General features: G+C 37.8%; 1 protein-coding gene across 2 annotated transcripts; it reads left to right on the top strand.

Annotated features, from left to right (window-relative positions):
- Positions 1-257: 257 nt before the first annotated feature.
- Positions 258-28,000, top strand: ppm1bb (protein phosphatase, Mg2+/Mn2+ dependent, 1Bb). Of its 2 annotated transcripts, none has more exons than XM_055042668.1 (6): positions 258-665; positions 13,696-14,538; positions 17,084-17,201; positions 18,181-18,292; positions 19,111-19,168; positions 26,722-28,000. In XM_055042668.1, the coding sequence occupies exons 2-6, from the start codon at positions 13,708-13,710 to the stop codon at positions 26,749-26,751; spliced, it is 1,149 nt and encodes a 382-aa protein (XP_054898643.1). In that variant the 5' UTR covers positions 258-665; positions 13,696-13,707; the 3' UTR covers positions 26,752-28,000. The 2 variants fall into 2 exon arrangements, with proteins under 2 accessions (XP_054898643.1, XP_054898642.1); XM_055042667.1 differs by lacking the exon at positions 26,722-28,000 and adding an exon at positions 22,838-25,785.

Here is a 28,000-nt window from a genome sequence, read left to right on the forward strand (position 1 = left end):
TAATCGACTTGGGCTTCGAAGTGGAAAGCCACTATTTAAAGGTTTACTCCGCCCGTTCAGAGATCCTCCGGCGGACGCACGAAAACATTACGAGCGCATCCCGCATTTCCGTCACACACAAGAAGTTTCTAATAGACCAATGAAATTGTGAAATAGCGAGGGGTAGAACTAACTGACATAAGATTCAGCCAATTAAACGTTGTTTTGCCCAGAGGCTTCAACCAATCACAAAGGAGATGCCAAAAATAGCACCTCCTCTTGTTCAGCACCCAAAGTCGAAGGATAGCTCTGGCCTTTCAATGGAAGAAAGTGCTAGATTTGTCAGTGTTGTATAATATTAAGCCAAGTCTCAGGTTTCATATTTTGTTTGGGGCAATCGCGGTCTGTCTTCACCTGTTGTGAGTGACAAGAGTTGGCGTCCAACATGCGTAAAAACCAACGCTGTCCAAGCAGGGAACCGCCGAGAAACGAATTACCGCCGCTCAACTGAGGCCAATCTCGATTTATCTTTTTTTTTTTTTTTTTTTTCTAGAATAAGGAAACATTAACTCAGCTAGCTGGCTAACATCACTTCTGCGGGTAGCTTGGTTAACGGCATATCTTTAACTTGTAGCGAAGCCAGATAGCCGGGATTGGAACTTCACTCGCACAGCGCAGGAGAAAAGGTAAGTAGCATGTCATTAGCTCGAGTTTGACAACCCAAAGAGGAGCTAACGTTAGCATGCTGGCTAACGTTAGCTCACATTAACACACCAGCAAAGTAGGCCTGCGAGCAAAGGGAGCAGCGTGGAGTGGCGTGGAGTGGAGTTCAGCGGATTGATATTTAGCACAGAAACGCCAAATTCCTCCAGCTATTTGGCCATTGCTAAATAAACCGTGTTGTGCATAGATGTTAGCGTACATGTACACTACTTCCTAAATAAATCCTGGACAAATAACTTCACTTCCGAGTGACTCAGCTACCGTTAGTAAACCTGACAAGAATATTGAACCAATCACAAGTGAAACAAAGTGTTTGGTCTGGTCCCAGATAAACTAATCTGGCTGTAACAAGCTAATGACAAGTTTGCGGACTCAGTCATTTGAGTGTCTCATTATGGCCATGTGACGTTTGCTTTGCAGCCTGGCGTTATTTATTGCCGTACATCATTTTGTGAACCGCTTATAACAATACTCCCATGTTACATAGCAGTATTGCTGTATCTGTTCCGCAGAGATGGTAACGAAGAGTATATGCTATGCATTTATCTGGTATAGCCTAATCCACCTCCTAATGGGTGTCTGAAATTTCCAAAGGTTGTTTGTGAAAACAAGCATTGAAACAACAGAGAAAAAGAAAAAGCAATCAAGATCAGCCTTTGTCATTTCAATTCTGCTATCATTTCTTTTTTTTAATCATCATCATGAAGTATTTGCATAAGACATTTAAGCAACAAGGGAATTTAGGTTTATACATCAAATTACATTGAAACTAGTATAACCAAAATTCCGTCTAAATTGTAATTTTACAAAAATCTTCATTCAAGGAACAATTTTTAAAATGTGCATAACAAATGTATGCACATTTAATTAACTGGTAATAGTTGTTTTAGTTTTTGAAAGGTCGTATTAGTTAGTGTACAATATGAATTTCAGTCATTTTAAAAATAACCATTGACAAAATTCTGCCTCCAAATAAAATCATTTTACCTTGCATTTTTTTCAATTATGTGTTAGGATAAATTGTAAATTTAATTGTTGGTGGAAGTAAGACCTTTCTCTAATTAACTAAGCATGTTGTCACTGGTGAATTTTTGGTACAGGAGTCTAAAAAACACACTATCAGAGCTCTGTTAATGAGCTAATATTTGAGCCAATTGCAGGTTTTACAAAAGATTTTCTGTTTTATCGTCTGGCCTGAAGTGTGTCAGCTTTAAGTACAGTGAGCTGGATACAGGCATATTACTATGGAGATGGTCAAAAACGAAAAATGTGTCAGCTATTTTCTTGCCGATGGAAATGCTGCTTGTGCAATTGTCGTTGTGATAATGCATATTCTTAACAGAAAGCAGTGCAGTCAATTTTTGCAGGTCACTTGTAAGCTGTGCTAAGCTAACACCTCTCCTGCTTAAACACATGGCTCATTTTGTGTGTTCTGGCTCAGTCCCTTCTCCATAACAACTCCTACATCGCCAATACATGTGGTACGTCGAAGTCTGAAAAGGAAAATAACAAAACTGCATGGAATCAAAAATAGCCATAGTTTTCCTTTTAGCAAGAGAGTCACACATTACTGTATACAAGTATAGTATATGTTCCAATAAGAAAATAAAAAAAACACGGTTCAAAATCAAAATATTGGTGTAATAAAAACATAAAGCAGTGGAAGTAAAAACAATGTAGAATCATATGACAGTACATTATAATTGAAAATAAACAGAAAAAAGACTATCTATAGACTGGCATTGAAAAGATAGAATTTGAAATTGTTATAGTCAAAAGGTGAACTGGTAAAATATAGCTAATTGGCAGTTTATATGGACATTTTCTGTATTATTACAAATGATTTTATTCGTAAATCAGTGTACATTGCTTTTACAGTTGTTGATATGCATGGTCTTTGAGCATAGCCCTCGACTACATCACAACCTCAAACTACTTGAGGTTATGAAAAACATGAACTCATGTTTTTCTTCCTCTTTTTTTCAAGAATCTTTCAAAAGTTGTAATCGGTTGAGTACAGTTCATCTCTTAAAGGTTAGATAAGAATTTACAGCCCCAGCTATTCACACATTTTTCTGTGGGATGTAACTTAATAGACTTAGTGGAAAACTTGCCTGTTTGCTAATTTAATTTTTTTTCTTTTCGACGAGTATTTCCAAAGTATTCAAAAGAAAATGCAGCTTGGGAAGGTGAAATGCTTGTAACCGAAGTGCCCGGATGTAGTCATAGTAATTTAGTTGTGCTTGCAGCAAGGCTTATTGCATACAGTGTCAATAAGCGCTTTGTATTTTATTCTATTTTATTCTACCTTTTAAAGCGTTTTTTGCTCAAATAGATTTGTGGACTCCAACAGGGCTTTGTCACTGTTCCTCTATTATTCACCTTACATTTGTAACATCCAGGTCATATGATTCATTGCATAACATGATCAGATGCAGATGATACTCAGATTGATCTTTTTGTTCTCAGTGAACCAACTATCCAAATGACGGCACTCTTGAACTTAAGTGTTGAATGACTAGGCTATGAGAACGACCCAAAAGAGTTGTGAGGAATTTGTTAAGATATATTTTAGACTTAATTTAAATATCTACAAATCATTTTTAAGTTTACAAACAAAACTTAACCTCTTACTAATGTCTAATTTACTGACAAGTCAAATCTTTGCTAAAAAGACATTTATTCGATATAACGGCAAGTTTGCAGCTGACCTTTTTACCGTCTTGTTTTGCTTAACTGATCTTGGATCTGTGCTATATTGTAGCAGTGTATCATCAGGGCGAAGGTTAATGGTGTATGTCATCATCAATTTTGTATTATGAGGTGCCGAAATGCAGCCACCCTGCTCACCTTCTCCAGTGTATCAAATTGCGATAAAGTGCACAGGTGAGCAGAGCATGACATCAGTCCGTACTCTGGTTGGCAGATGCAAGAGGAGATCAATAGCTGATAATCTTATCTGAGCCAGCTGTCAATGGGAAACACTGAGAAGAGTTTCCTTTAATTAATAACAAGAACATTGATCGTTTCTATTCTCTGGATAGAAACTTTCCATTGCTTCTCTTTTGCCATTGTATCATGGGATGTAGCAATATAATAATTTCACAATACGATATATGATGTTCTGATCACGATATAATATGTATCATAACATTTGGCAGAGGGTGCAATTCGATGCGATTTGAAGCACTTTTACAATTTTCTGAAAGATTTTAGAAGGACAGAGTGATTTTAGTGACATTTTGTGTTTCATAGACTTGGATTTAATTAACTGAAAACTGATTGAAAACACCAATTACACAATACTTGACTCTGATTGGGCAGAGACTAACGATCTACAGCTGGACAAAATGAATCAAAAATGCAGAGAGAAATTTAGTTTTTGTCATTTAATTCATGTGAATTTGACATGAAACTCTAAGTTTCAACAGTGATCCAGGAGCTGAGTGGGGAGATCATCAGCCTCTGTAGACTCTCAATATGCAAATGATTGCACTTATGTTTTTCTTTTGGACATACTTTGGCTGCGTTGGAGTCAAAAAAAGTATTTTGGACTATAGGGAAAAGGCTTTTCTACCTTTGCTCACGGAGTTAGCCGTGGCTGTAAGCTGTTTACTACTAGCAGCTGGAGGAGTGGCTCTGCCTCACCCCGTATTGATCGAGTCCTTGCAGCTGTGCAGCGCCGCTATTCCCCTGCTTGGATCTCTTGAGTAGCTGCCTCTCAGACTGCCAGGATCTCATGGTACTCTCAATCTCTGATACTCTTTGTCAGTTGCTAATAAGAATGATCGATTCACCATCCTGGCAATCCTCAATCCCCTCTTCGTTTTCCAGCTCAAAACAGAGCACCACTGCATGCTGCGTGTTCATTCTTCACGTAATTTTTTATATACAGAACAGAAACCACTAAGCTAAAAACAAATTACGAAGTGGACGCCACTTGTCGCTCCGATATCCAAACTTTGCATTCATTTTGCAATCTCACTGCTGTTGCCGCTTCTCCGTTCTGCTTCTCTTTCATGATTACTTACGCAACTTTACTTCGTTTCTTGGACTATTAACACAATTTTAAAAAAAAACGGGTGTGCAGTGTATAATGTGTACTTTAAGCACAAGTTGAAAGTGAGATGGGGGAGGCGGAGTCTTGCTGCTACGTCGTCTCAAACCAGGCATGTAAAAAAGACAGTATAAGCCTGTGGACCCCTATGGTTTAACTTATCGATACTCGTGGATGAAAAATCAATATCTTCCGAGGGTGGAAAAATCGATAAATATCGTAGAATCAATACAATTATACAGTCCGACTGTATCATTGTTTATTATTGTGTTATGTTTTGATCATGTAAAGCTAGATCTGGCACAATAATCAAAAAATCAATTAAATGTTCAATAATTTCCTTTGGCATGATTTATCATTTGTCTCTTTTTATTCTCTCTTTCCACCAAAAACTGGATGATAAAAGTTTTTCAGTTTGGTGCTTTAGTCTCAGCTAGCCCTCTTTTTTGAAGGACAATTTTGTTTACAAATACTTAAAAATGTATTTCACTTTTTGTGTTATTTATTTAGGATATTATAAGTTCCAGTGTTAAATTTTCATTAAAATTAAAAATGTACTGATCTTTAGAATGTGTTCTTGCATTATTATTTCACCATTACCGTTATAATTCTTAAAAATGATTTCAAAAAAACAGTATCATTTATCGCAATAATGTCTGGAACAATTTATCTTCCAACAAAATTATTTATTGTGACAGGCCAATGTAAAGCACTTTGTAGTGCTTTGTTGCTGAAATGTTCTCGCTGCTTTGGGAGATTTGGCTACGATCTGATCACATTTTAGGCAAAACCAAATTTCTACTTAATTCCTAAATTCATTTTAAAAAATAGTCAATTCTTTACACTCAGAAATTTGATCTCTAACTAAGTAGTGAAAATCCAGAATTCGGTTTCTAAAAAATTAAAATGTTACTTTAAAAACATGATTAAATAATTATCTATTGCAGACATGTTTGAATTGTGTGGTAGAATGGTGACTTGGCATTTGTCCAATAGACTGAGTGTAAATGAATCATTAAGCGTTTCACTTTTGAATTGAATTCAAGCACTAAAAAAATTAAGTTGCTAGTATTCTGATGTGTTGCGACGTAAGATCCTATGTTGGTCTTTAAGGTCCACGTTGAATGAATGGTGGATTAAAAAAACCTACAGATTTGACAAGCTCTTCTGTTTTAGTTCAGGCTTGTTGTATGTTTTTAAATGCTTGAAAATATTATTTACTTTGAGAATTATTCAGTTCCTTTTTTTTTTGTCCAGTGAACTCAGTTGGCTCACATCTGAAGTGTAATCGTGCCCGACATAAAGCATTTATTTCACCTACGTAATCTGGAACACGTAGCTTAAAAAGTTAAAGTTCCTCTTATTTTGTTTTCCTTGCAGCGAGTAAAATGAACTGAAGTTCTGTTATGGTTCTCGCTGTCTGTAAACATTTAAATACATATATATCAGCTTGTTTGGACTCCTGCAACTAAACTGTCATCCCTTTATAATGTCACTTAAATGTCAGATGGTCCAAACTGACATCCTGTCTCAATAATTACATTATCTACGTAATGTCATTTCGTTGGAGCACCGTCACAGGATTTCAGTGCTTCATTAGATGCCAGGTTGACAACAGTTTTGTCTTTGTCACAGATTTAATTGGTTTCGGTGAAAGGTTTGCAATGTCATGCAGGCGTATTTTTAAGTTTCTTAAAATTGTTTTAGGTTTAATTCAATGGTATATGTGATTTATAAATGTCAGTTATGTTCCTTGTTTTGAGTTCAGAGTACTTATGTCGGTTCTTCGTAATTGATTTGCTCACATTGTACAAATCCGTGTAATTTTTCCTAAAGTGTATCTTTATTTTTTTTATTGCTAAGTAAAAAAAAATACTTAGCAATAAAGTAAGTTTTGGTGAAAACGCCGTTGCGTCTTCACCCAAAATCAAATCTTGGAATCCTTCTCGGGCAGAGGACTGATTTTACATTCTGATAAAATTAGTTATTTGTTCAAAATGGAGATTTCTGTGTGAGATCGGTAAGACTTGCTGGAAATCTAGATTGAGGTCAAATGTACCTCATTTCAGTTTTGACAGATCTTTACGCACCGCGGTAGAGATTCACCGATGCCTCACTAGGTTTTTAGATCTTTGTAGATTGGAGCTGATTTCTCCTTTAGAACAATGACACAAGAAGATATCAGACAATCATTCAAAGGGTGTGTCAAATTCCAGGCCTGAATCCGTAACTCTGCATTGGCCAGGGAAGTTGCGTCCTTCGTCTACTATAAAAATCGGAAATGAGCAGCTGTATAAGTGGAGGATCTCACCCCCAGATTGATTTTCACCCTTACCTCTACGTATTTCCTGTTATTTCTTCAAATCTGTGGAAAAGACGGACGCTTTTGGATTTGACCAGCTTTATTTGTGGCTCTCAACAAATGCAGTCCCTGAATTTTGACATGGCCAAAGAAATTGGTTTTGCCTTCCTACCGTAAGCGGTCATTGTTTTACATTAAAGGAGCATAAGTTGCTTCGTACCATCTTACGTGAGAGCAGTTCCTCACGACTGAGAGGTAAATGAATGAATGAATCAACAAAACAAAGAATCAGTGTTAGTCTGTCTACGCCAAGAAAGAAAACTGGGATTATCCTTGTTCCTAGTAATATTCTGTCTTAGATGTTATTGTGGTTTCTTTTGGAAAAAGAAACTACTATTCCACATCAGGCAGTAATCTGAATTATATTTTATTACCGTCTTTCTTGTAATTGTGTCTTAAAAGATGCATACTAAGATGCATACTAACCATTGGGAGTAATGTTTTTTCTTTATGATGTAGTTTTGGGGCTTGTAACAGCTTTTGCGGGTATCGTCTTGTCTTGGGAAGTAGCTCTATTCCTGTGAGGTTTAAGATTATATTAAAGATAATTTTGCTAGATCTACATCCACTTGCACTTACCGCTGGGAGATGCAGGTATGATTTTGATTTTGAAAAAGGGAGCACCAAATGTTGTAACATACAAAATTGAGAAATTAGTCTGGCAAGATTCTTTGTTTCTACCGTCAACCATATGTGAGAAGAAAAATAGACTGCATTTAAATTTGTGGAGTACATTTTGTCATAAGATATTTATGAAACCGCTATAAAACAAAGGACCAATCACACAATCTTGTGCCAATTCAGGGTTTCCTGCTTCAGTAATTCAACTCTCAGTATGTCAAAACCATTCAGAACATCACAATGAGATGTTCTGCTCCCTGGGCTGCTTCAGACGCGCTGGTGAAACGTGACTCTGAGTCTCCTCTCACTATCCCACCAGCTTCCCAGGGGCTGTTAGTTTAATGCTGCATTCATATGGTTCCTCTTCACTGGGTAAACATGCAGAAATGCCGCATGATCACGTCAAAATTATCTGGCATTTTTCATTGGCTATTTTAGTCAAAATATTGAATTTTGGGGAGGGAGAGATTAAAACCAATAATTTTATTGTTTTGTCAAAAGAAAATGGTGTAACTTTTGAATTATGATCCAGAGTATATCAACATTTAGGGCAAATTTGGTTTGAAACATAGTGACCCTGATCTCAATGCAATGTTTTCCCACCTTGGTCCTGCATTTATCAGACACATCCCGCTTCCAAAAATGTTCTAGATTTTATAAATATTTAAATGTTTAGTAATGTAAATCAGTCAGTATTAATACAGCTGATACAAATTAATCTTAACATTTAATTTAGCAGATTATAAAATATTTTTGATCTTTATCGAAAGATGGTCGGCCATCTTGATACAAGACAAAACTCAGGTTTGTAAGAAAAGTGGCCACTTATCAAGTAATTGTTAATTGATTGATGAGATCCCTCATTAATCAATAACTTACATCTCAAGTGAAAATGGTAGAAAAATATTTGCAATATTGGTTATTGGCCATAATAGAAATATTAATATTGGAAATTGATATTGGCTCAAATTTACATATTGGTACATCCCTAGTAAACCAGAGATGAGTAAATAATCACAAAACTGTGCTTTGTGCATCGCTTTGTGTATATTTCAGATCTTAAATATCCAAAATAAATAAGCAAAACAACAGAAACAACAAATTAAATGAATTATGGAGTGTCTGTAAAAAAATTGCCCTTCAAAAAAGACCAAAGCTCCAGACTGAAGACTTTTGTCATCCAGTTTTTGGTGAAAAAAGTAAAACAATAAATCATGCAAATGGTAATTGAGCTTGTCTTGATTACTTATACAATTCATTGATTTATTGCTTACCGAGATCCGTTTAAAATCTGTCTTTGAATTTCCCTTCAAATCTGTCTGATGTGCTTTTTTTGTCACCAGCTTATTGTAGAAAAATTTACCCAAAACTAATAATATTGAAAACTTTAAGAACTAAATTGAGGTTCTTTGTTTTTTTTTGTTTTTTTTTTTTCTAAAATTTGCCATCAGTTTTAAATGTCAGTTTATTGGTTGTACTCTCTCGGTGTATAGATGACTGTCGTTCAGCTTTGTCTTCCAGTTTTGCTTTTAGCTAGTTTGCGGCGACGGCTCGTATTTTCTGAGCAGCGTTTGGATCCTCTGCAGCATTATGCAATCTGTGACGTTCTCTCTTGAAATGCTGTTTCTGGCGGACGCGAGTTTTGCTCGTTGGTGTTGGTTTCGGCCTGCGGTTGCAACACTGGTGACAGCAGTGACTGAGCCTTCCTCGTTCTCCTCTGGTTTTTTTCTGGGGTTTCTGTCTTTGTGCATGTCTGTTCGCGCGATTTCCCCTCGCTCTGGCTGTATTGTGAACAGCCAGCGAAACCTCACAGTATCTGTGTCTCTTTAGCAGCCAGCCTGACACCTTTCTGGTCTTGTCTGCTGCGGCTGCTTTAATGGACGGATGATGCAACTCTAGCTAACCAGCAGCTGAGTGTGTGCGCCTCTTTTTAGGAGTGTGAGAGAAAGACTTTTTGGGAGAAAGAAGGGTGGGGAGGGGGTGTTGCTGAATGAAGCTCAGGCTGGATGTTTGCACTGTAGGGTGGGCGGTTGCTAGGCAGTAGCAGTGTGTTTGTTTTATTTTTAGAGCGAATCACAGCTGGTCAGTGTTACAGAACTGTCTTTCTCTCATACGTTGCACGTGAGTGCAGCTCCACATTTACTAAACGACATCAAAAACGTGGGGCAACATCAAACGTCGAGCCTGAGAATACATATTTTTTTTCTATAACGGTGCGACAGGAAGGCGGCAGAAGTATGAATGGCCCGTCCTTGCTGTCTCACGCTGGTCGTGAAATGTAAGCCGACCTGCCGTATTTATAGAGCATCTTTTTCTCGCACACAGACCGTGACGGTGCACACATGCGCAGTCACACACAAAAACACACACGACGTCCTGAGAAAGCAGCCGGAGTCGCTCCCTGCATGTAACAGCCTTTTTTGGGCACACGCGCTTGTCATGGCGCAATCATGCTCATGTGGAAAGTGAAGCACTTTGATGAATCAACCTCAGTTTGATTATTATTATTGTTATTATTACTTTTTTAAAATAGATTTCCTGGTCTTAGTATTGCCAGTCAAGCGACCTCTAAGAATTTTTACTTCTGCGTAGAATACAAAGTACTTTCACCAATTGGTAACAAGAGATACCCTGATTGTTTTTCAGGGCTAACCTTTCATTAGCTTTCTTAATGGATGGCAAAGTGTATTCTTCAGTTTGCCACAAATCCACTTTGATTGGGATCAGGGGGAATATATTTTTGAATTGTTCATGTTTCAAAGCTAAGAACGTAGCTTTCAAATACACCAGTCTACTTTGATGAACTTTTTTTTTTTTTTTACTTCCGTCAAAAATAGATTAATGCTTTGCGGCAAAGTTATGTTATTTTGTGATTATTAAATTTTCTTCTGGATTCAAATCCACAATCTCAATCACATAATCTGGAGCACATTTATTTGATTCTCATTTTTAGAATAAAAAATTCTGACTCTTCTTCAGATTTGTAAGCATTGTTTTTTTTGTTGTTGTTAATATTGTACTGTTATTACTGTGTTGCTGGAAGTATGTTTAAAAAGTATGAAATTAGCTTTTAGCTTTTTTTTCAGTTGTGAATACCTTTATTAAATACAATTTAGATACAAGAGGACATATTTAAGCAGAACTGCTCATTAAAATCCTGGCATTATATATATATATATTCTTCCTATTACTATTGTTGGTGATATTCATATTGCAAAGGACTGCTTAGAGAGCAATAATTGTTAGCTAGTATCTTCCGTGTATCTCAGACTTGGAGCCTCCTGGCAGCAGATGCTCACAATAAACCCAAATCTCATTAGAAACAGAGAAAAAAAGCCTCAAATTACATCTGATATCCTCATTGGAATATTTAACAATATTTTCACCTTTGTGAAAGTTTCTAATATTTTGTTGCCCTAGACAAATTTCAGCCTGTTAAATTATCACTTTTAACTTGCTGGTCAAAAACTATCAAAACAAAACAGAACACCTCCCTTTTGCTGGTCATGGGATGCACGTTATTAAAATATTTTTACAATTGCTACTACCTCCTGATAGTTCAATATGTGATGCTGCATATCGTGCTGTCGATGATGCTTAGAAAAAAAGACATGCTGTAGTATTTTTCAAATGTTTCTATAAATGAGGGACGTCAAAGTCACTTTTATTTTGGGCCGTATCAAAAATCTGAATGTTCTTAAAGGGCCAGTTGTGCCAGAATATATTGTCAAAACCAATTAAACTCTCAATAAATAGCTGTTCCAACATGATTTTGATTGTTTTAGTCTTTGTTGGAATCAAAATTATAGATTTTGTGGTACCAATTTAGAAATGTTAGGAATTTTTACGATATTTGCACCAATGTATGATGTTAAGTATAACTCTTTATTACTCACCTTATCAATTACAGACTACGACTTGACATCAAGTAAGGCTGAGACAGCAATTACTTAAACTCAATGTTTTTGACCAACTTTGAAAAAAATTGCAGTGAAATCAGAAATAATGTGGAGATCTGTTAATTTTATGTGAATTTTGCAGTTTTGTGAAAAACTGGAAGGATGTATTGGTGTAGTTTGGAGTCCAGAGGGCCACAGAAAGCTACAGTAGGCCAGATTTGGTCCACAGGCCTTGAGTTTGACACAGCTGCTGTAAAATCATCACACAAACCCCTAATAGAGGGATTCAGACAGTTGTTTTGTTCAGGCAGGGTTTTATTAACATTTAGTTTTAGAAATCTAGTTCCAAAGAAGTGTTTTTCTCCCCTCTGTCTGTTTGAAAGGTTCTCAGCAACATTTTTAATTTATCTGTAGAGACGGAGGTGATTTTCAAATTGAAATGGGGCCCCTTTGCAGGTTCTTGCCTGGTGTGATTGTAGTTCTGGGCCTCTGGTGCTCTGGGTCGGCTCCAGTGCTGCCAGAATCACTGCTTCTGTCCGCTGTTCATCTGGAAGGAATTCACAGCACTTCACCGTTTCCACATTTTAATCCAAATTGTATAAATGAACTTCTTTCCTAAAAATTCCACACACAAATGTATGACAATGTGGAAATGAATGAAAATAGAAAACCAAGCAATCATATTTGTTTGAAAGTTTGTTTACAGCGGATTTGTCAAAGTAGTGATAACTTTTTAAGGATTTTCCTGTAGAAACCTTAAAAAAATCATCAGAAAACTTTCTTAATTAAGCGCATAATGTTCATATTCTCTGCTGTCCTCAATTCTTTAAAAACCCTGAAGTTGCCTCAAGTAATAGCTGAGCAAGCATTTGGAAAGTCTCTTTTTTTTTTCCTTTTTCACCATCGAGCTGATTATATAAGACACATACCTGGACAATAAAACACACAGTGGAAACATTTCCAGTCATGAATCTGCTTTACCGGAGCCCAGAAATCCACGTTGTAGAAGCCGGAGAGCGATCATTTTGACAGAGAACAGGGCACACGGACAAAAGGTGTCCAGACAAAATCTGGGATGTTCTTCGGAAAGCCACTCCTAACGGGTGATTTAAGAACGCAAAAAGACTATATAAATCACTAAGCATGCGTGTGATTTAAAGGATAAGAATTTGTGGATTGTAAATAATTTTAAGCGTTAGACAGTTCAGTGCAGAAAGATTTTATTCTGATGTTCAGACGGGGAAGTAACAGCATTCAGGAAAAGAGCAATGCATGAAAATTCACTGAAGCACATATCTATTTGATATTCTACTCGTCAAAAAATTGTATAGAGCTGAAACGATTCATCGTATTAGTTGTGACGAATCGATAATGGAAATAATTGTCAACTAGTTTCATAATCGAGTAACAGGAATATACAGACTCAAAAAAAGGCCATTTGCTGAAAGTACAGCAATTAAGCCAAAGCTGTACAAAAGATATACATATTTTTGATTTAAGATGGAAAAAATAAATTCAAAAAAACTTTGTCTGTAATTTACCCAAAACCGTAGTGGCAGTTTCAGCTTCACTAGGTGCAAATTGTGTAAAAATAATAAAAATTAAAAAAACTCTTGTTAGCCAATTATCCCAAAAATAATCAATGCACTTAACACTGTATTGATGTTAAGTCAAGCAGAAAAGGCTGAGCTTTCCACTTGTTTATGTTGGAAGTATTTTTGTAGCTGCAAATTCATACTTTGCTGCAATTAGTCAAGCGTACATGAAAGGAATGCTTTATTATTATTGCGTCTCTGGCAATAAAATGTTTACTTTCTCTTTTTAAAGAGAGAGCTTGAATCATTTGTTTGCATAATCTTTTTCAAACATTATATAAAGAGTTTTTCAAAGAAAAATCTGCAGAATGAGCACATTTTTATATCAGTTAATCATCAGAATAATCTATTGCTAAAATAATCGCTTTGTTCATGTGTGTTTATGGCACAACAGTGAAACTGAGTCAGATGTTAAACCATAAAAGTTTTTCTCACGGTTTTTTGTGCTTTGTTCTCCAGTTGTAGGCAGCGATGGGTGCGTTCCTGGACAAGCCGAAGACAGAGAAGCACAGCGCCCACGGCGACGGAAACGGGCTGCGCTACGGTCTGAGCTCCATGCAGGGTTGGCGGGTGGAAATGGAGGACGCCCACACGGCGGTGGTGGGCCTTCCCCATGGACTCACCGACTGGTCTTTCTTCGCCGTTTATGACGGCCACGCCGGCTCGCGGGTCGCCAACTACTGCTCCGGGCACCTGCTGGACCACATCCTGACAGGAGGCACCGAGTTCGGATCGGGGCCGGGCTCCGTGGAGGGCGTGAAGGACGGGATCCGCTCGGGCTTTCTGAACATTGACGAGTACATGCGCAACTTCTCCGACCTGCGGCAGGGCCTGGACCGCAGCGGGTCGACAGCCGTGTGCGTGCTGCTCAGCCCCACTCACCTCTACTTCATTAACTGCGGCGACTCGCGAGCCGTGCTGTGTCGGGACGGAAAGGTGGGCTTCTCCACTCAGGACCACAAGCCCTGCAACCCCCGCGAAAAGGAGCGCATCCAGAATGCTGGCGGCTCGGTCATGATCCAGAGGGTAAACGGCTCCCTGGCGGTGTCACGAGCTCTCGGGGACTACGACTACAAATGTGTGGATGGTAAGGGCCCCACGGAGCAGCTGGTGAGCCCGGAGCCGGAGGTTTGCGTGTTGGAGCGGGCGGCCGAAGGAGACGAGTTTGTGGTTCTGGCGTGCGACGGAATCTGGGACGTCATGTCCAACGAAGAGCTGTGTGATTTTGTAAGATCACGACTATTGGTTTGTGAAGATCTGGAAAAGATCTGTAACTCGGTGGTGGACACCTGTCTTCATAAGGTAAGCCGTTTCTAACAATTAGTATCTGCTCCTATTGAACACAGTGCTTTGCTTTCTCTTCAACATAAATTTGTCACTATAAGCAATTAATTAATCGCATTATTATGAGCTGGATAATTTCTGATCATTAATATTTTTTGAAGGGCAATGTTTGTTACTGATACATAAAATCCACTTTATAGTTTTGGTTGGTTTTTGTGAAAATGAACAGGATAAAATATGTGAAACAATTCCTCATTGTCAGAAATACGTTCACACAGAAACAGCGTGTGGTTGGTCTTGAAGAAATGTTAAAACTCTGCGTCTTTAACAGCCCTCAAAATCAACCTTGCTTATATTAGCTTCGTGTCTGTTTCCATTATGTTACAATGCTCCGCCATGAAGCTCGGCTAAAAAAGCACCAATATGGTGAAACAAAATATTGTTGAGTCTTTGTATTTCAAAAACCTCGTTTTGGATCACATACCAGACTTTGTTTGGACTGTTTCTCTTTCTTATTCTGGTATGGCCCCGCCATCTTTATTTCTGTAGTAACTGGCTTTGTTTAAGGATGACCCTCTGTTGTATGTTGGCCAAACTACAACTTTGAATGAAGGTTTTAGTGGAAATTAATGATTGGAACTAATTTGTATAGACAATCATAAGTTTATTAATTGCTTGCATTCCTAGTACAGCCTGAACACGGTGTGCAAAATAATTAAATATAATTTAACAAAGCGTTAAGGCAGAGAAATTTTCCTCGAGAAATTTTAATAATTGAGTTGCTCCAATCACTCGAGGAATCGTTTCAGCCGAGTGAAAAGTTTGAATTTTTTTACAAGTCAGTGTCTTTCAGTTAAAATTTTATGTAGAAAAAAATTTGCATAGGTCTCCATCTGACCTCCTTATTTAATAGTCCTAAAAACAGGAATCTTCTGGAAATAAACAGTTTGTTTATTAACTGAGCCATCTGGGAGAAGGTTTATCACCTACATTTGTGCTTAAAATATATACACCAACTGGCTGCTGTTGTTCCTAGTTCCTGTCCACATCTTGGACATTTCACTGTCCACGTGTCTTTAGCTTTGCGTCCTGGGCTCTCCAAGAACCAGCAAGCGTACAGCAGACGAGTTATTTTTACCTTACTGGATGGGTTATCTCAAGTATCAGCCACGCAGGCATAAATCCGCTCTTCTGTCGCTACCTTTTGTAATGTATGTGAAACTGACACCTTTAGAAATCTACTGTAACCACGCCGAGTCATTCGGTGAGATGTCGATTCCTTTGGGTTTTTTGTTTTGTTTTGGTTTTTTTGGCTGCTTTGGGCTCATCTTCTGTCGCTGTTTGACTTGAAAAAGGCAATTATGATGTCTAGTTTGTGTTTTTATCTTGAAGACTTTGAAACATTGAAAGACATTCCAGAAGCTTTTCATTAAAAAACAATAGGTGAAAAATAAATAACTGGTCCACATCTCTACAGCATATCAACATTTAATTTAGCAAAACTTTGCCGACAAATTATGATTTCCAGTTTTTGTAAAGCTCTCACCTTTAATCTTTAAACAAATCATTTTTATCTGTTAAGAGGCTAAGAAACTTTGACAGACTTTGGTTTTGACCAGTGAAAGCCTGAATGGTTCCTCTCTTGTTCCTCCTGTCTTTGCGATTCAATTCATTAAGTTCATGGAAATGATGTGAACCCATTTTCAGCAAATAAAAAAAGAAATCTAAATTGCTTTGCTCGATAATAACACAAATTCTGCTACTCAAAAATGCTTCATTTATTCCAACGGGAACTTAAATGTTGACTTATTTGATCCAAGTATCTTCAATGATTTGTGGATGGTGGAAGGATCTCTGGTAGCAGTCAGTGTCGCAACTAATCTGAAAAGGCTTCTGACTGAAAACTGTTGCTGTATGATGGTCTTATGTCTGTCATGACATGCTAACAGCTCAACATCCAGACAGCAGAGACAATATTCCACACCAACATCAGTCGTTTTTCAATCACTTCTAATCCACCTCATTTGCTTTTGCCACTCCTCTTCAAACTGTCTGCAACGAATTCATATGCAGCTGTAGTCATTTATGATGCTCGTTACAGTAAAGCGTAGCACTTCCATGCAATTTTAATTGTAGCGCTCAAAACGTGCCACAGCCTGGCACGGATTAAATGCCGGCTTTAGGGAGGGGTTGCCGCTGCATGCCACTGTTAAGAAGGAAGCTATGTCGGATTTGTGAGGCAAGACAAAACAAGAGTAACGTTGCAAAACAGCATTTGGAAGAGCATCTCGTTTTTGTTGTTTTTATAACCTGTGAAAAACCAAAATCGCAATTAGGAAAAACTGGATTAACTCGTGTCTTAGACAGAACATTTTGTCTCCTGATGTTTGTTGCCTCACATTCACAGGTTTTGGTTTGCTTTATTTTCCATACAAGCACAGAAAACTCCTAGTCGGGTGCAGTGAACCAGAACCCTGTTATTAAAGTTTTCTGTTTGCATTTGCATAGTACAAACTTTAACCCATGAAGCTGAGTTGTGTTTTCTCTGTATGTGTTTCTGCAGGGAAGCAGAGACAACATGAGCGTGGTGTTGGTGTGTTTGCCCGGAGCGCCTAAGATCTCAGAGGAGGCCATGAAAAAAGAAGAAGAATTGGATAAATATCTAGAAACGCGTGTTGAGGGTCAGCATTTCAAGCACACACGTCCACAGAGACGCACGTTGTTTTAAACTGTACATGTTTTAAACCACTCTGCTAATTCTTGCTGACTCTACACTCAATCGTCTTCTTCAAAAAATATAGCAACAAAATGACTATTCATATAATTGAATACATTTGAACAACTTAAAGTAAAAAGTATTGCTTTAATTGCCTTGGTTCGTCACACACAAACACACATCCAGCAGCTATGTAATGCCGCCCATTTGTTGCGACGGGAATTTTCCAGGTTGTCCGTTAATCAACTCCAGCGCAGCCGCCCGCAGTGTTCAGCCTGTCTGCTCACCTGTTGCCAGCCGTTCGCTCTGAACCAGCAGTTCCAGGAGGAGAGAGGCTGCCGTACTCCAAGCATCCCGTCAGTCAATTATCCATCCCCTGAAAAACGACAAAAACCCGTCATCAATCGATAAAATCCTCCCAGACCAAACTTGAAAATTGGACGTTATGCTGCTAGTACTTGGCAACGATGCGTAGGCGGACGTAATAGCTTTGCCCAACACAAATAATGACCCGGCCAGAACACGGTGCGCTAAGTAAGAAAACATAATTTAACGAAGATTCGAGGCAGATAAATTTTCCTTGAGGAATTTTAACAATTGAGGTAATCAATTATTTCCTCAGTAATTCTTCAAATCGAGGAATCGTTGCAGCCTTACTGATAACAAATGAGAACATTCTGCTTACAAATTTTGAGCTGATTGTGTTCAAACAGAAATACAGAAACAATACCAAACTTCACAGGCAGCAAGTATTTTTCTGAACATCAATTTGACACAGTCACACTTTTTGAGTATTCAACCAATTTCTTTCCCTTATTGTTTTATTGATTGATTCGTCTTCATAGGGAATTGTCTGGGGCTAAATCGTACACTTGACTTGTGCGATAGTAAAATGGCCACAACATCTGGTCTTACTGTGTCCATTCTGCTTCTTTTGCTTGCAGAGCTGCTGGGAAACTGTGGAGAGGAGGGAGTCCCTGACCTGGTGTCTGTCCTAAGGAATATCGCCTCAGAAAACATCCCTAACCTTCCGCCTGGTGGAGGCCTGGCCAGCAAGTAAATATAACTGAGCTGCATGTTCTGAACGCACACAGCAGATCAGGAATAGACGCAACCGTGACTATCCACGTTTTAGATTTGATTACTTAGAAACTTGTCCTCAAATTGATGAATAAACAATGAATTTTCTAGACTTTTCAAAACACCAGCTAGAAAATATTGATGTATTTCCCCTAATGCATCCAGTTAATAATACATGCTATAGAATAGGCCTGTCACAATAAAACAATAGACCAATTAATCGCATGATAAATCAGAAAACACTCAATTGAGTCTCTCTGTTTACCTAAAACTGAATGTTAAAAGTCTTCAGTCTGGTGTTTTGGTCTCTACAGGCCCTTCTTTGAAAGACATCATAATTCATTTTATTTATTACATTGTTTTCTTTATTTATTTTGGATATTGAAAATGTCTTCCAGTTCAATCTTTCACTTTTTTTGTGAATAAAAGTCTGAGAAGTGTGGTGTGCATCCATATTCTCCCCACCTGAACCAACACTTTATCTTCCACTTCGAAATTAAGCACTACCTGCTTAGTGCTGGTTTATCACAAAACTCAAGGTTTTGCTTCAGCATGTTTGTCATTTCTTGATGATTTAGGTAAAAAGTGAAGCGATAAAGAGATAAACAAGGTGGTTGTCATTCTGAGCAGAACATGGACCAAAAACGACGCTGCGCCGCATTTTCAACTGGGAGTTTTACTTCCATTAACCTCTCAATCAATACACATTAGTGAAAAATGAACAGAGACTGCATTATGTTGGGTGACGTTCCTCCCCAAGGACCAATGTGTGTGTGCTTGTTTTCTGTTTGCAGACGCAGTGTTATCGAGGCGGTGTACAACAAACTGAACCCTCACAGAGAAGAGGAAGGGGTGAGTTTAATGTTTTCTAAATTACCTCCCAGTTCCACAACCTCCAAACACACACATACACACACACACCAAACAGGACATCCATCTGTGTGTGTGCTGTGTGTTTGTGATGCAATCTGAATGAGATTTGAGCGAAGATGGGTGAAACTAAATCATCTGTCTCACTTTTATGTTCCATATTGAAACAAAACGCACAAAGTCCTTCGTAAACCTTCTGAACTTTTCATTTATGATCAACATGAAAGTCGTGATGGTCGGTTGTTGGGAACACTTTGAATGTTTTCGCCGATTGATTCACCATTGTCAGTCTTGTCGGACCAGTACGACGTATTTAGAGTCTCTTAGCTCTCAGCTAAGTCCACAAAGCACAAAAAATTCAAAGCAATGTCTTAATATAAAGTGAAACCGCTTCTGCTCGGGTGTAACGGTGTAGATATTTGTGCTAAAAATATTATGCGTCTGCTCGGTAAGCATCTGTACCAAGGAAATATGGAGTTTTATTGTTTAAAACAATGTTTTTATGCGAAACTAAGTGCACATTGCAAAAAGTGGCACCAAAACAAAACAAAGAGTCCTCTCTGAGCTAAACAGTTATCGTTTAGCTAACGTTTAGCTCAACTATGTCGGAATATTAAGGATTTTTATGCAGCTACAGTGGAGAAAGAAAGTGAACACAACTTTGTCAGCATACACTTCTTGAATCAGCTAAAGTCCAAATTCAGCTTCTTGGAGCATTCAGCTGTCCAAAACACTGCACAGCATCCGACTCGAGACGCAGCATCTCACTGGTGCCGTTTCGAGACCCTCTGACCAGAAGGGATTTCTCAACAACTTTGTTCTTACGGCCCATTTAGGAACATCTAGTAAACTGAACTGTCCAACTATCAAAACAGCTCTGAAGTGGTTAAGTCTTGTTTTATTCTCAAATGTCTGCACTGTTGTATTAAAAAGAAATCTTAAACACTGTTGACCATTTTCAAATGGTCTTGTTGTTATGTAGTTAAAACAAATCTCCTGTCAGTTTTGTACTGACCAGTTTTTGTTTCTCTGGACTGATGCGAACCAAAAACATACAAAACTATGACTTTAAAACAGAAGTATGTATCGAACATGGATTTTTGTGTCGGTACACCATGAGTTATATCCAACTTCGCTGAAAACAAGTGGTATATTTAAGAAAATGAATTCCTGATAATCTTACTTCATTCAATTAGAGTTTTATTGATATAAAGCATGTGGTGACAGTGGGAAGCCTCTATTCTTAACAGGAAGAAATCTGCAGCTTAGTCCTTTATCTGCAGTTTTTCACTGGATGCTAGAAAGAGGGGAATGAGACAGAAAAAAAACATGCAGGACTACGATTTGTGGTCCAGCAATGCCTGTATCAAATAAAAGTAACCAACTAAACACAGGAGTGCTTTTTATGAGAACGTTGAATTAAAAGCAGAGGTAGGAAGCAGACATGGGTAAACATGGAAGCCAACAGTACTTCCCCTGAGGGCAAACAAAGAAAGTAATCAGCTAATTGGAGCAATATCTCTGTTATTGACTTCACCCAGGAAATAGACATGGACAAACACAGAACCATTAGACCAGGTTTGTTTTCTATCAAAAGGAAAAAAAACGGATGAAAATGACAGAAAATATTTCCAAGACACATTCTGTCTCCTAAAAGTGTGTGACGATTTGAGGTTTAAATTATCTTCAGGCGTTTTGATTCGAATATTTTTTCATTTTCTAATGGTTATATTGAGACAAAGGCAAAAATAAAAAGAACGTCTCGTTTTGTAAAATTAGATATCGTTTGGATCAACTTTGTAGTAACAAGATGCAACACGCAAAATCTACATTCGCTGTGTAGTGCATATAACTAATTTAGTGAAACAAATCAGTTATGTTGACGGTCCACATCACATTTATTTCTGTTATTCTAACTTTGACTTTTAGCCAAAGAAAACACAAAATTCCTTTAAATATAGTTTTTTTATTGTTGTTTTTTCATGCAGAAATGCTATGTTGTAGCATCGAGTGGAAAACTGTCAGAGCTGCATATTAATGGAAGGTTTAATGGAAGAAAAACTGTTTTGGAAAAAGTTGGACAGTCTACAAAAACAATATGTTTTAGGTTTGGCCTCTAAAATGAATTACTCATCTTCCTCTTCTGCATAAATTATATTTGGGGTTTAGATCAGGCGTGTTTATTGTCCAATCAACTTCTCTAAAGTTTCCTGACAAACGGCTGCGCTGACTTTTTTTAAAAATTTTTTTTTTTGATAAGGCCAACGGCAGCTGGTGATGATTCGGTTCCCCCAAAAACCTCCAGACTCCATGAGGTTTTGCTTCACAATCCTGTTGCATGTGCACTTTTTTTCTACTTCAGTTTTTCCTTCCACTGAACCTTCTAGATGTGGATACAGTGTTCTGTGAACAGCCAACACGGAAGCTTGGAAGTTTGCTACTTTCTTTTGAGTCATATAAAAAGGGGAAAAAAATGCGTATTAAACCCCTTCAGCAAAAACACACATTCTTACCAAGTATTTTTTACTTTTGTTTCGAGTGCAAATATTGTTGTAAACTTGATTTAAGACAAACTAATTTAAAAGTAACTTATCGTCAAGATATAGAAGCTTATTTTAAGTATGCAACTCCTTAATATTGGTGAAAAAAATACTTCTTCCATTGGCAGATTATTTAAAATTGTCTTGTTAAATTTATCTTCCAAAAGAACAAGCACTTTTTAACCATTACCAAGGAATTATTTCAAACAAGCCTTAATATTTTGGTGAAAAGATACTTGTAAGTTTTTTGACTTATTTCAAGTGTAAGAAGATATTTGCACTATAATTGAGTCCAAATTTACTTGGTAAGATTTTGTGTTTTTACAATTTATTTGGTAAAAATGTATCAAAGAAAAATATACATATACATCCACTTGCACACTACAAAAACACAAAATCTTACAAAGTATTTTTGGGCTTGTTTCCTGTTAGTATATTTTAAATAAGACAAATTATCTTAAAAGTAACTTTTTAACAATGTATAGAGGTTTGTTTTAAGTAAATAATTCCTTAATACTGATGCAAAAGTTCTAGATCCACTGGCAGATTATTTCACTTATGTCATGACATTTTTTCCTGGTTATAAGTTAATTTATATGCCAGCGCAACAAGTACTTTTTCATCATTATTCAGGAATTGTTAGCTTTAAAAAGCCTCTATATGTAGCTAAAAACTGACTTCTTGGTTAGTTGATATTTGCCGTAGAAACTAGACCAAAAATACTTTCTGTTTTTACAGCACGCAAACATTCACAATAAATTTTCTGAGTCGTCCAGTTCATGCTGTATATAATTAAACATAAACAATGGCTTTAGCACGAAAAGTAGAAGAAATTTTCAATTTTTGAATTGAATTATAAAAGAAATGAACTTTTTGATGGTATTTAGATGCACATATACAATCATTACATCGATGGCTTCTTTTTGATGAAAAGTGTGTGTGAAAAAAATCTTTTACTTTCCTCTGGGCTGCCCCCTCTCCCAGCTAAAGCGCGACACTGGGTCCCGACAAAATCAGCTGTTGTGTGCCTGCTTGTTGGATGAAATGAATGCTCTTATGTGTTTGAACATGGAGGCTGTCTGCAGTGTCTGACGCTGGCGTGTCACCTCAGGGGGGAGGAGAGGAGGAGGAGGATGAGGAGGAGAGTGTGGAGGGAGGTGGCAGCACAGCAGCTCATCTGATGGAGGCTCTGCGGCAGTTCCGTCTCCACCACCGGGGGCAGTATCGCACAGTGCTGGAGGAGTCTCTGGCCGCCTACCATCTGCGAGGGGAGGGCACTGTCGAGGGAGCCGGGGAGATCAGGAGGACCTCTGACGGCGGCGACGAAGAGGAGCAGACCGACTCCCCGCGTTCGCCCCCACCCTCGCCCGCCACTGTGGAGGCGGAGGCCGGCCAAGATGCCCCAAAGCCTGATAACTCCTCTGACTGAGCGCGCAGCCAATCATCCACCCTCCTCCAGGGATGACCTCACTCCTCTTTCCCCAGCCACAGACCTTGACTAGGCAGATTGACCATTATATTGTTAATTTTCTCATTAATTAAAACATTTTATGATCATATTACAATAAAAGTAGCCTTTCTGTTCAAATTCTGTTTCCAACTCTCCACCGTTTAAAGATGAGTCTGTTTCCTTTTTTTGTAGAAACCAGTCAACCATCATATGTTGGTTATTGCAGAAATCAAAGCGAAACTTCCCAGTGCTTACTTTGGACTTACATTCTTCCTCCTCCTCTTCCTCTGCACTCCTTCTCTTTCCCTCACTCCATCATTGACTCAGAACACACAATTTGTCTCTTTGCACACCAGAAAATAAAACTCTTGTATGAATAAGGGAGTAAATGTAGCTCAGAGCGCCCGAACAAAAGCTTTAGGTGGAAAAACTTGAAAACTGATTTGTTTGCAGATGCATTTAATCTGTTCGTAGATCTTATCTGCCCCCACTGACCTTTGACCTTAATGCAAACTACATGGGGGGTGAATGGAGATATCTGGTTCGAAGAAAAAAAATGAGCAAAATTGATTTGCAAGTTATAACACGTATAATGCCTTCCACGTTTATTAGCACCCTTTGGTAAAGATGTGTTTAAAAGATTTGAAGTTTTTAGAAGGAAGTTTTTGTTAAAGCACTTAGTTTATACAAACTTTGGTCTTCTCTTATAATCTCTCATCGGCTCATCCCACCGTTTTTTTGACAGGATTTGGGTTTAAAAAAACTGATTTTGGATCAATATTGTGATTTAAAAAACCAAATAAATGACACATTTTCACTTTACGAGGAATGGAGTCCACCAGATTGTTATTCAGAAGGAAAATCAGACCCGCAGTATCACTGATCCCCCACTTTACTTAACAATCAGCATGAGTTAATTTTCTACGATGGAAATATTATTACCAGAATAAAGTCGCGATATTTCGAGAAGTCCAACGCGGAAAAGCAGTGTTACAACCGCACTGTCAGAGTTTTCTTAATATAACACATTTATTCTTCTAATACAATTTTATTCTCGTTTGAGTTTCTTTTCATGAAATGTCTTTACGCTTGTATTTTATTATGTTTTTTTAATTTTCTTAGCATGACTCTACTATATGGTTCCCAATTTCCAGGCAGACCTGCCTGAGGTTAATTCTCATCCCACTAGTAAACCTCTCATGTTAGCATGAGATGTTAGCATTTGGTGGTTGTCCATTCTTGAGGTTATGTACTATTTTAAAATTTTAATTTCCCTTACCATGCATCCCTCGGTGCTGATGTGTCGCGTCATATTTATTCCCTAGTGCAACAAAAAGAGAAGTTCCTAGAAACTGTTCAACTTCAAGAAGGATAAAATGGAAGAGTGCTTCAATTTTTAGAGATTTGACCAATGAGTGTTAATAAAAAAAAACACTCATGAATAGAGATTTATCAGTGTGTGATAAAGTCTTGAGACTTCATCACACACATTTAAGCATCTTTACCAAGGCGGGTTAATAAATCTGGCTGCTAACATGAAACACACTGTTGTGCAAAAATCTTTGCCAGGAAATGTATATAATCTCTGCTGACGTCGACATGTAAAGATGAAATTCATGTGAAAGATAGCTTTAGGTCGGTGCAAGATAATCACAAGCATGCAGTAACTCCTACATGAAGCATATTTTGCTCCAGGCCTTTCACCTCTGTAACTCTTCAGCACTGGACGCTTCATCTCAAATGTTTACTCTTCTTTAAATGCAGCTAGTCGCGGAGTATTGTTTGTCCGGTAATGCACGCGCTGCAATTATCCGCTCAAAAGCACTTAGCAATCTGAGGCAAGATTTATGCTAAAACTGTCTGTATGTGTGTTTATGAATCAGTTGTTTGTATTGTGGGACCTAATGAGTCCTGCAAGAATGACATTATCAAATAAAAAGATTCAAAATGCACTGCTCTAGATTATTTACATTTTAAAGGGTGTTTGTGTCAGTGTGTTAGATTTGTGGTCCCATGTCAGATCAGGCAGAATCTTGACTAATTCAGTAATTTGATAAAATAACTCGGGGTTTGATGCAGGGTTTTTTCCTCGCTGGTTTACTGGTGTTTTTCAGATTCCTTATCTAGTTGAAGGTGGCTTAAATGTGTGTTTTGCGTGGCTGTGTGTATCGAGTAGATATGGGCTATAAATGCTGCTTTTTTTCAAAATGGAAGAGCAAAAAATATTCCTAATGCTTCAAAACTGAAAAAACTCTGACTATTATATTGTTCTCTATTGAGATGATTTCTGCTTTTTTTTTTTTTTTTAAGTCCGATTCACCTATTTTGATTCACTTTTGCTTTTTTTTTTCTCCAAGGTCCACTAATGTGTGATGCATTGGGGGTTGTATGTCTTAATTCAAAAAACAACACTGTTGGGTTGCATGTAAAGACAGAAAATGGTGGCAGTTGTGAGTTTTTAAGTAAAAATATAGAAAAAATACTAACTTGTAGTATTAACGTGTTCAACTCTCATAAAACCTGATTTATAAAAGGGCTACATGGATTTATTTGGTTTTCCCAAAAAAAAGCTAGGAAAATTTTTAGCAATACATCACAGGCTGATAAATGATGCAACAAAAAATAAGATTGTTTTGTTAAAAAGATTTTATTATATATATATATATATATATATATATATATATATATATATATATATATATATATATATATAAAGACAATTATAAAAATCGATTTGCCCCCAAAAACATTGAATAAAGTATCAATATCCACCTTTTTTTTTTTTTTACTTCCAAAACCGAGATTTGCGGATTCTGTTCATTAAAAAACTTGACATTTTTGGAACTCAAATTCCAAAATTTTGTTTGGAATTTCTCAAATCAAGTTTTTTTCTAGAAAATTGTTGACTTTTGACATTGCAGCAAATTTTACTTTTTAAACTTAGAAATTTCCACACTTCAAAAAATCTTTAAAAAAAATACTAGAAAAATATCAAAATTTCAGATTTTTTTTTTATCAAATTTTCGACTGAACTCAGCAATTTTCACGTTCCTTTCTAAAAAATTTCTGACTCTTGATGCAAATTTTTGACTTCTCAAACAGAAATTTGCTTTAAAAATTCTAGAAAATTTCAGAGGAAAATCAAGAAATTTTTTTTTGCCTTTATTTTTTAATTTTGGCAGAAATATATATATTTTTTTCTCTTCTAACTACAATGACCCTAAAACGCCGCCGTAGTTTTCCCTGGTATGTCTTTAAAAATACTTTAAACTTCTCGGTAGCCTCCTCTCCATTCCCAGCATCTAGATCGTAAAACTCTCTCCAGTTTCCTCCAGTCCCGCCCCGTTTCTTTTCCCAGTCTGACAGTTCTGATTCTCTGTCAGGTGAGTCAACTGAGGTTCTGGATGTGTTGGGGATCATCTCCAAATATGAAGTAGAAAAAATAAACAATAGGTTGTTGAGTTGAGTAGAAGGAGTCCTAGCTGCAGCGGCAAACCTAACATTTGTCTTTCTTCCTGTCTTTTCTGTTTTCGGTCCGAACCCAGAGTGCCGTCGACCTGGACGACCCGTATTAGCCGCGTCGGCACCTTTCCCGTCTCTTCCCGGAGATCCGAGCATCCACCAGGAGGAGGCTCGTCTCTCCACTGCGCCGTGTCTTTCTCCACTAAAAAGACGACATACAGTGTGTGCTGGAATGCGTGTGTATGTATTGGTCGTGCATTTGTGTGTGTGTGTGTGTGTGGGTGCGTGTGTGTGGGTATTTTTCGCAGAAGCGAGACAAAAACAACAACAAAAAAACTACAACTGAACACATGCATAACTGCTTGAAACCCTCGTTGGAGGAAAAACCCAATCACTCTTCAACAAAAAAAAAAAAAAAAAAAATTGTATAGATTTTACAAACTGCAGCGTTTTGACGGTAGAAACTGATTTTTACCGTTTGAATTTTTTTGTTTTGTTTTCTTGAATGTTGAACACCTGACGTCACAATGATATGAGGACCTATCGTGCGCATGGTTTTTTTGTTTTCGTTTTCTGTGACCGTGTGTTTGACGGAGAGAGGGTGTGTGTGTGTATGTCTGCGTGTGTGTGTGTGTGTGTGTGCATGTGGGAGTGTTTAACTGAGAGGGCCAAGAGGACACACATGACAGACGAATAAAGACTTTATGTAATTCTTCACATTTTTTTTTTGTGCTCTAACACCCTTTTGCTTCTTCCCTCTATTAGAAAAAAAAACACTCTTTCTCTCTCACACACACACACACACACACACCCTTCGCCCGCATCACTTCCACCTGTGCAGGTATAAATGACGTGCCACAGGCGCAGGGCACTGCATGAGGACTTGGGTTGTACGTGTACAGCTACGCGGTTTTCTAATCATCATCATCCTCAGCGGACAGCCATTGGTCCAGGCTGACTGAACCTGGAAGCTCTCTGGACTCTGGCTGCGTGAGAATTGATTTGGATTTTATTTTTGCTGATCGAATTAGGACAAGATGACGATAATCATGGTGGGGGAGGAGCGGGGCGTGAAAGAGCGGATGTTGTAACACTGGTTGGACTTCCTCGACGTCGTCTGAGGCGCAGCAGACTAACCTGACGAAGGAGGAAAAGGCTTTCTTTCTTTCTTTTTTTTTTTTTTTAAATGTTGCCCATGAGGTTACTAGTTGCTCGCTGTGTAGAGTGAGTGAACTCCCAGTTTTAACCCTGTTCCTGGTTCTCAGACTGCATTGGTAATGTTTGTATTGCTGTTGTTTGATTGCACTCACATTTGATTACAGAAAAGCGTCTATATATGAAATAAAATACCTGCCAAGGACA

Source organism: Poeciliopsis prolifica, unplaced genomic scaffold, assembly GCF_027474105.1.
Source record: "Poeciliopsis prolifica strain line A6 unplaced genomic scaffold, Auburn_PproV2 SCAFFOLD018, whole genome shotgun sequence".
NCBI classification, from domain to species: Eukaryota; Metazoa; Chordata; class Actinopteri; order Cyprinodontiformes; family Poeciliidae; genus Poeciliopsis; species Poeciliopsis prolifica.

Excerpts from the sequence above, each read along its gene's own strand:
- ppm1bb (XM_055042667.1), top strand. The coding sequence starts at position 13,708 with ATGGGTGCGTTCCTGGACAAGCCGAAGACAGAGAAGCACAGCGCCCAC. Across the intron at positions 18,293-19,110 it reads GGTGGAGGCCTGGCCAGCAA|ACGCAGTGTTATCGAGGCGG; the intron begins GTAAATATAACT and ends TTCTGTTTGCAG. Across the intron at positions 19,169-22,837 it reads CTCACAGAGAAGAGGAAGGG|GGGGGAGGAGAGGAGGAGGA; the intron begins GTGAGTTTAATG and ends GTGTCACCTCAG.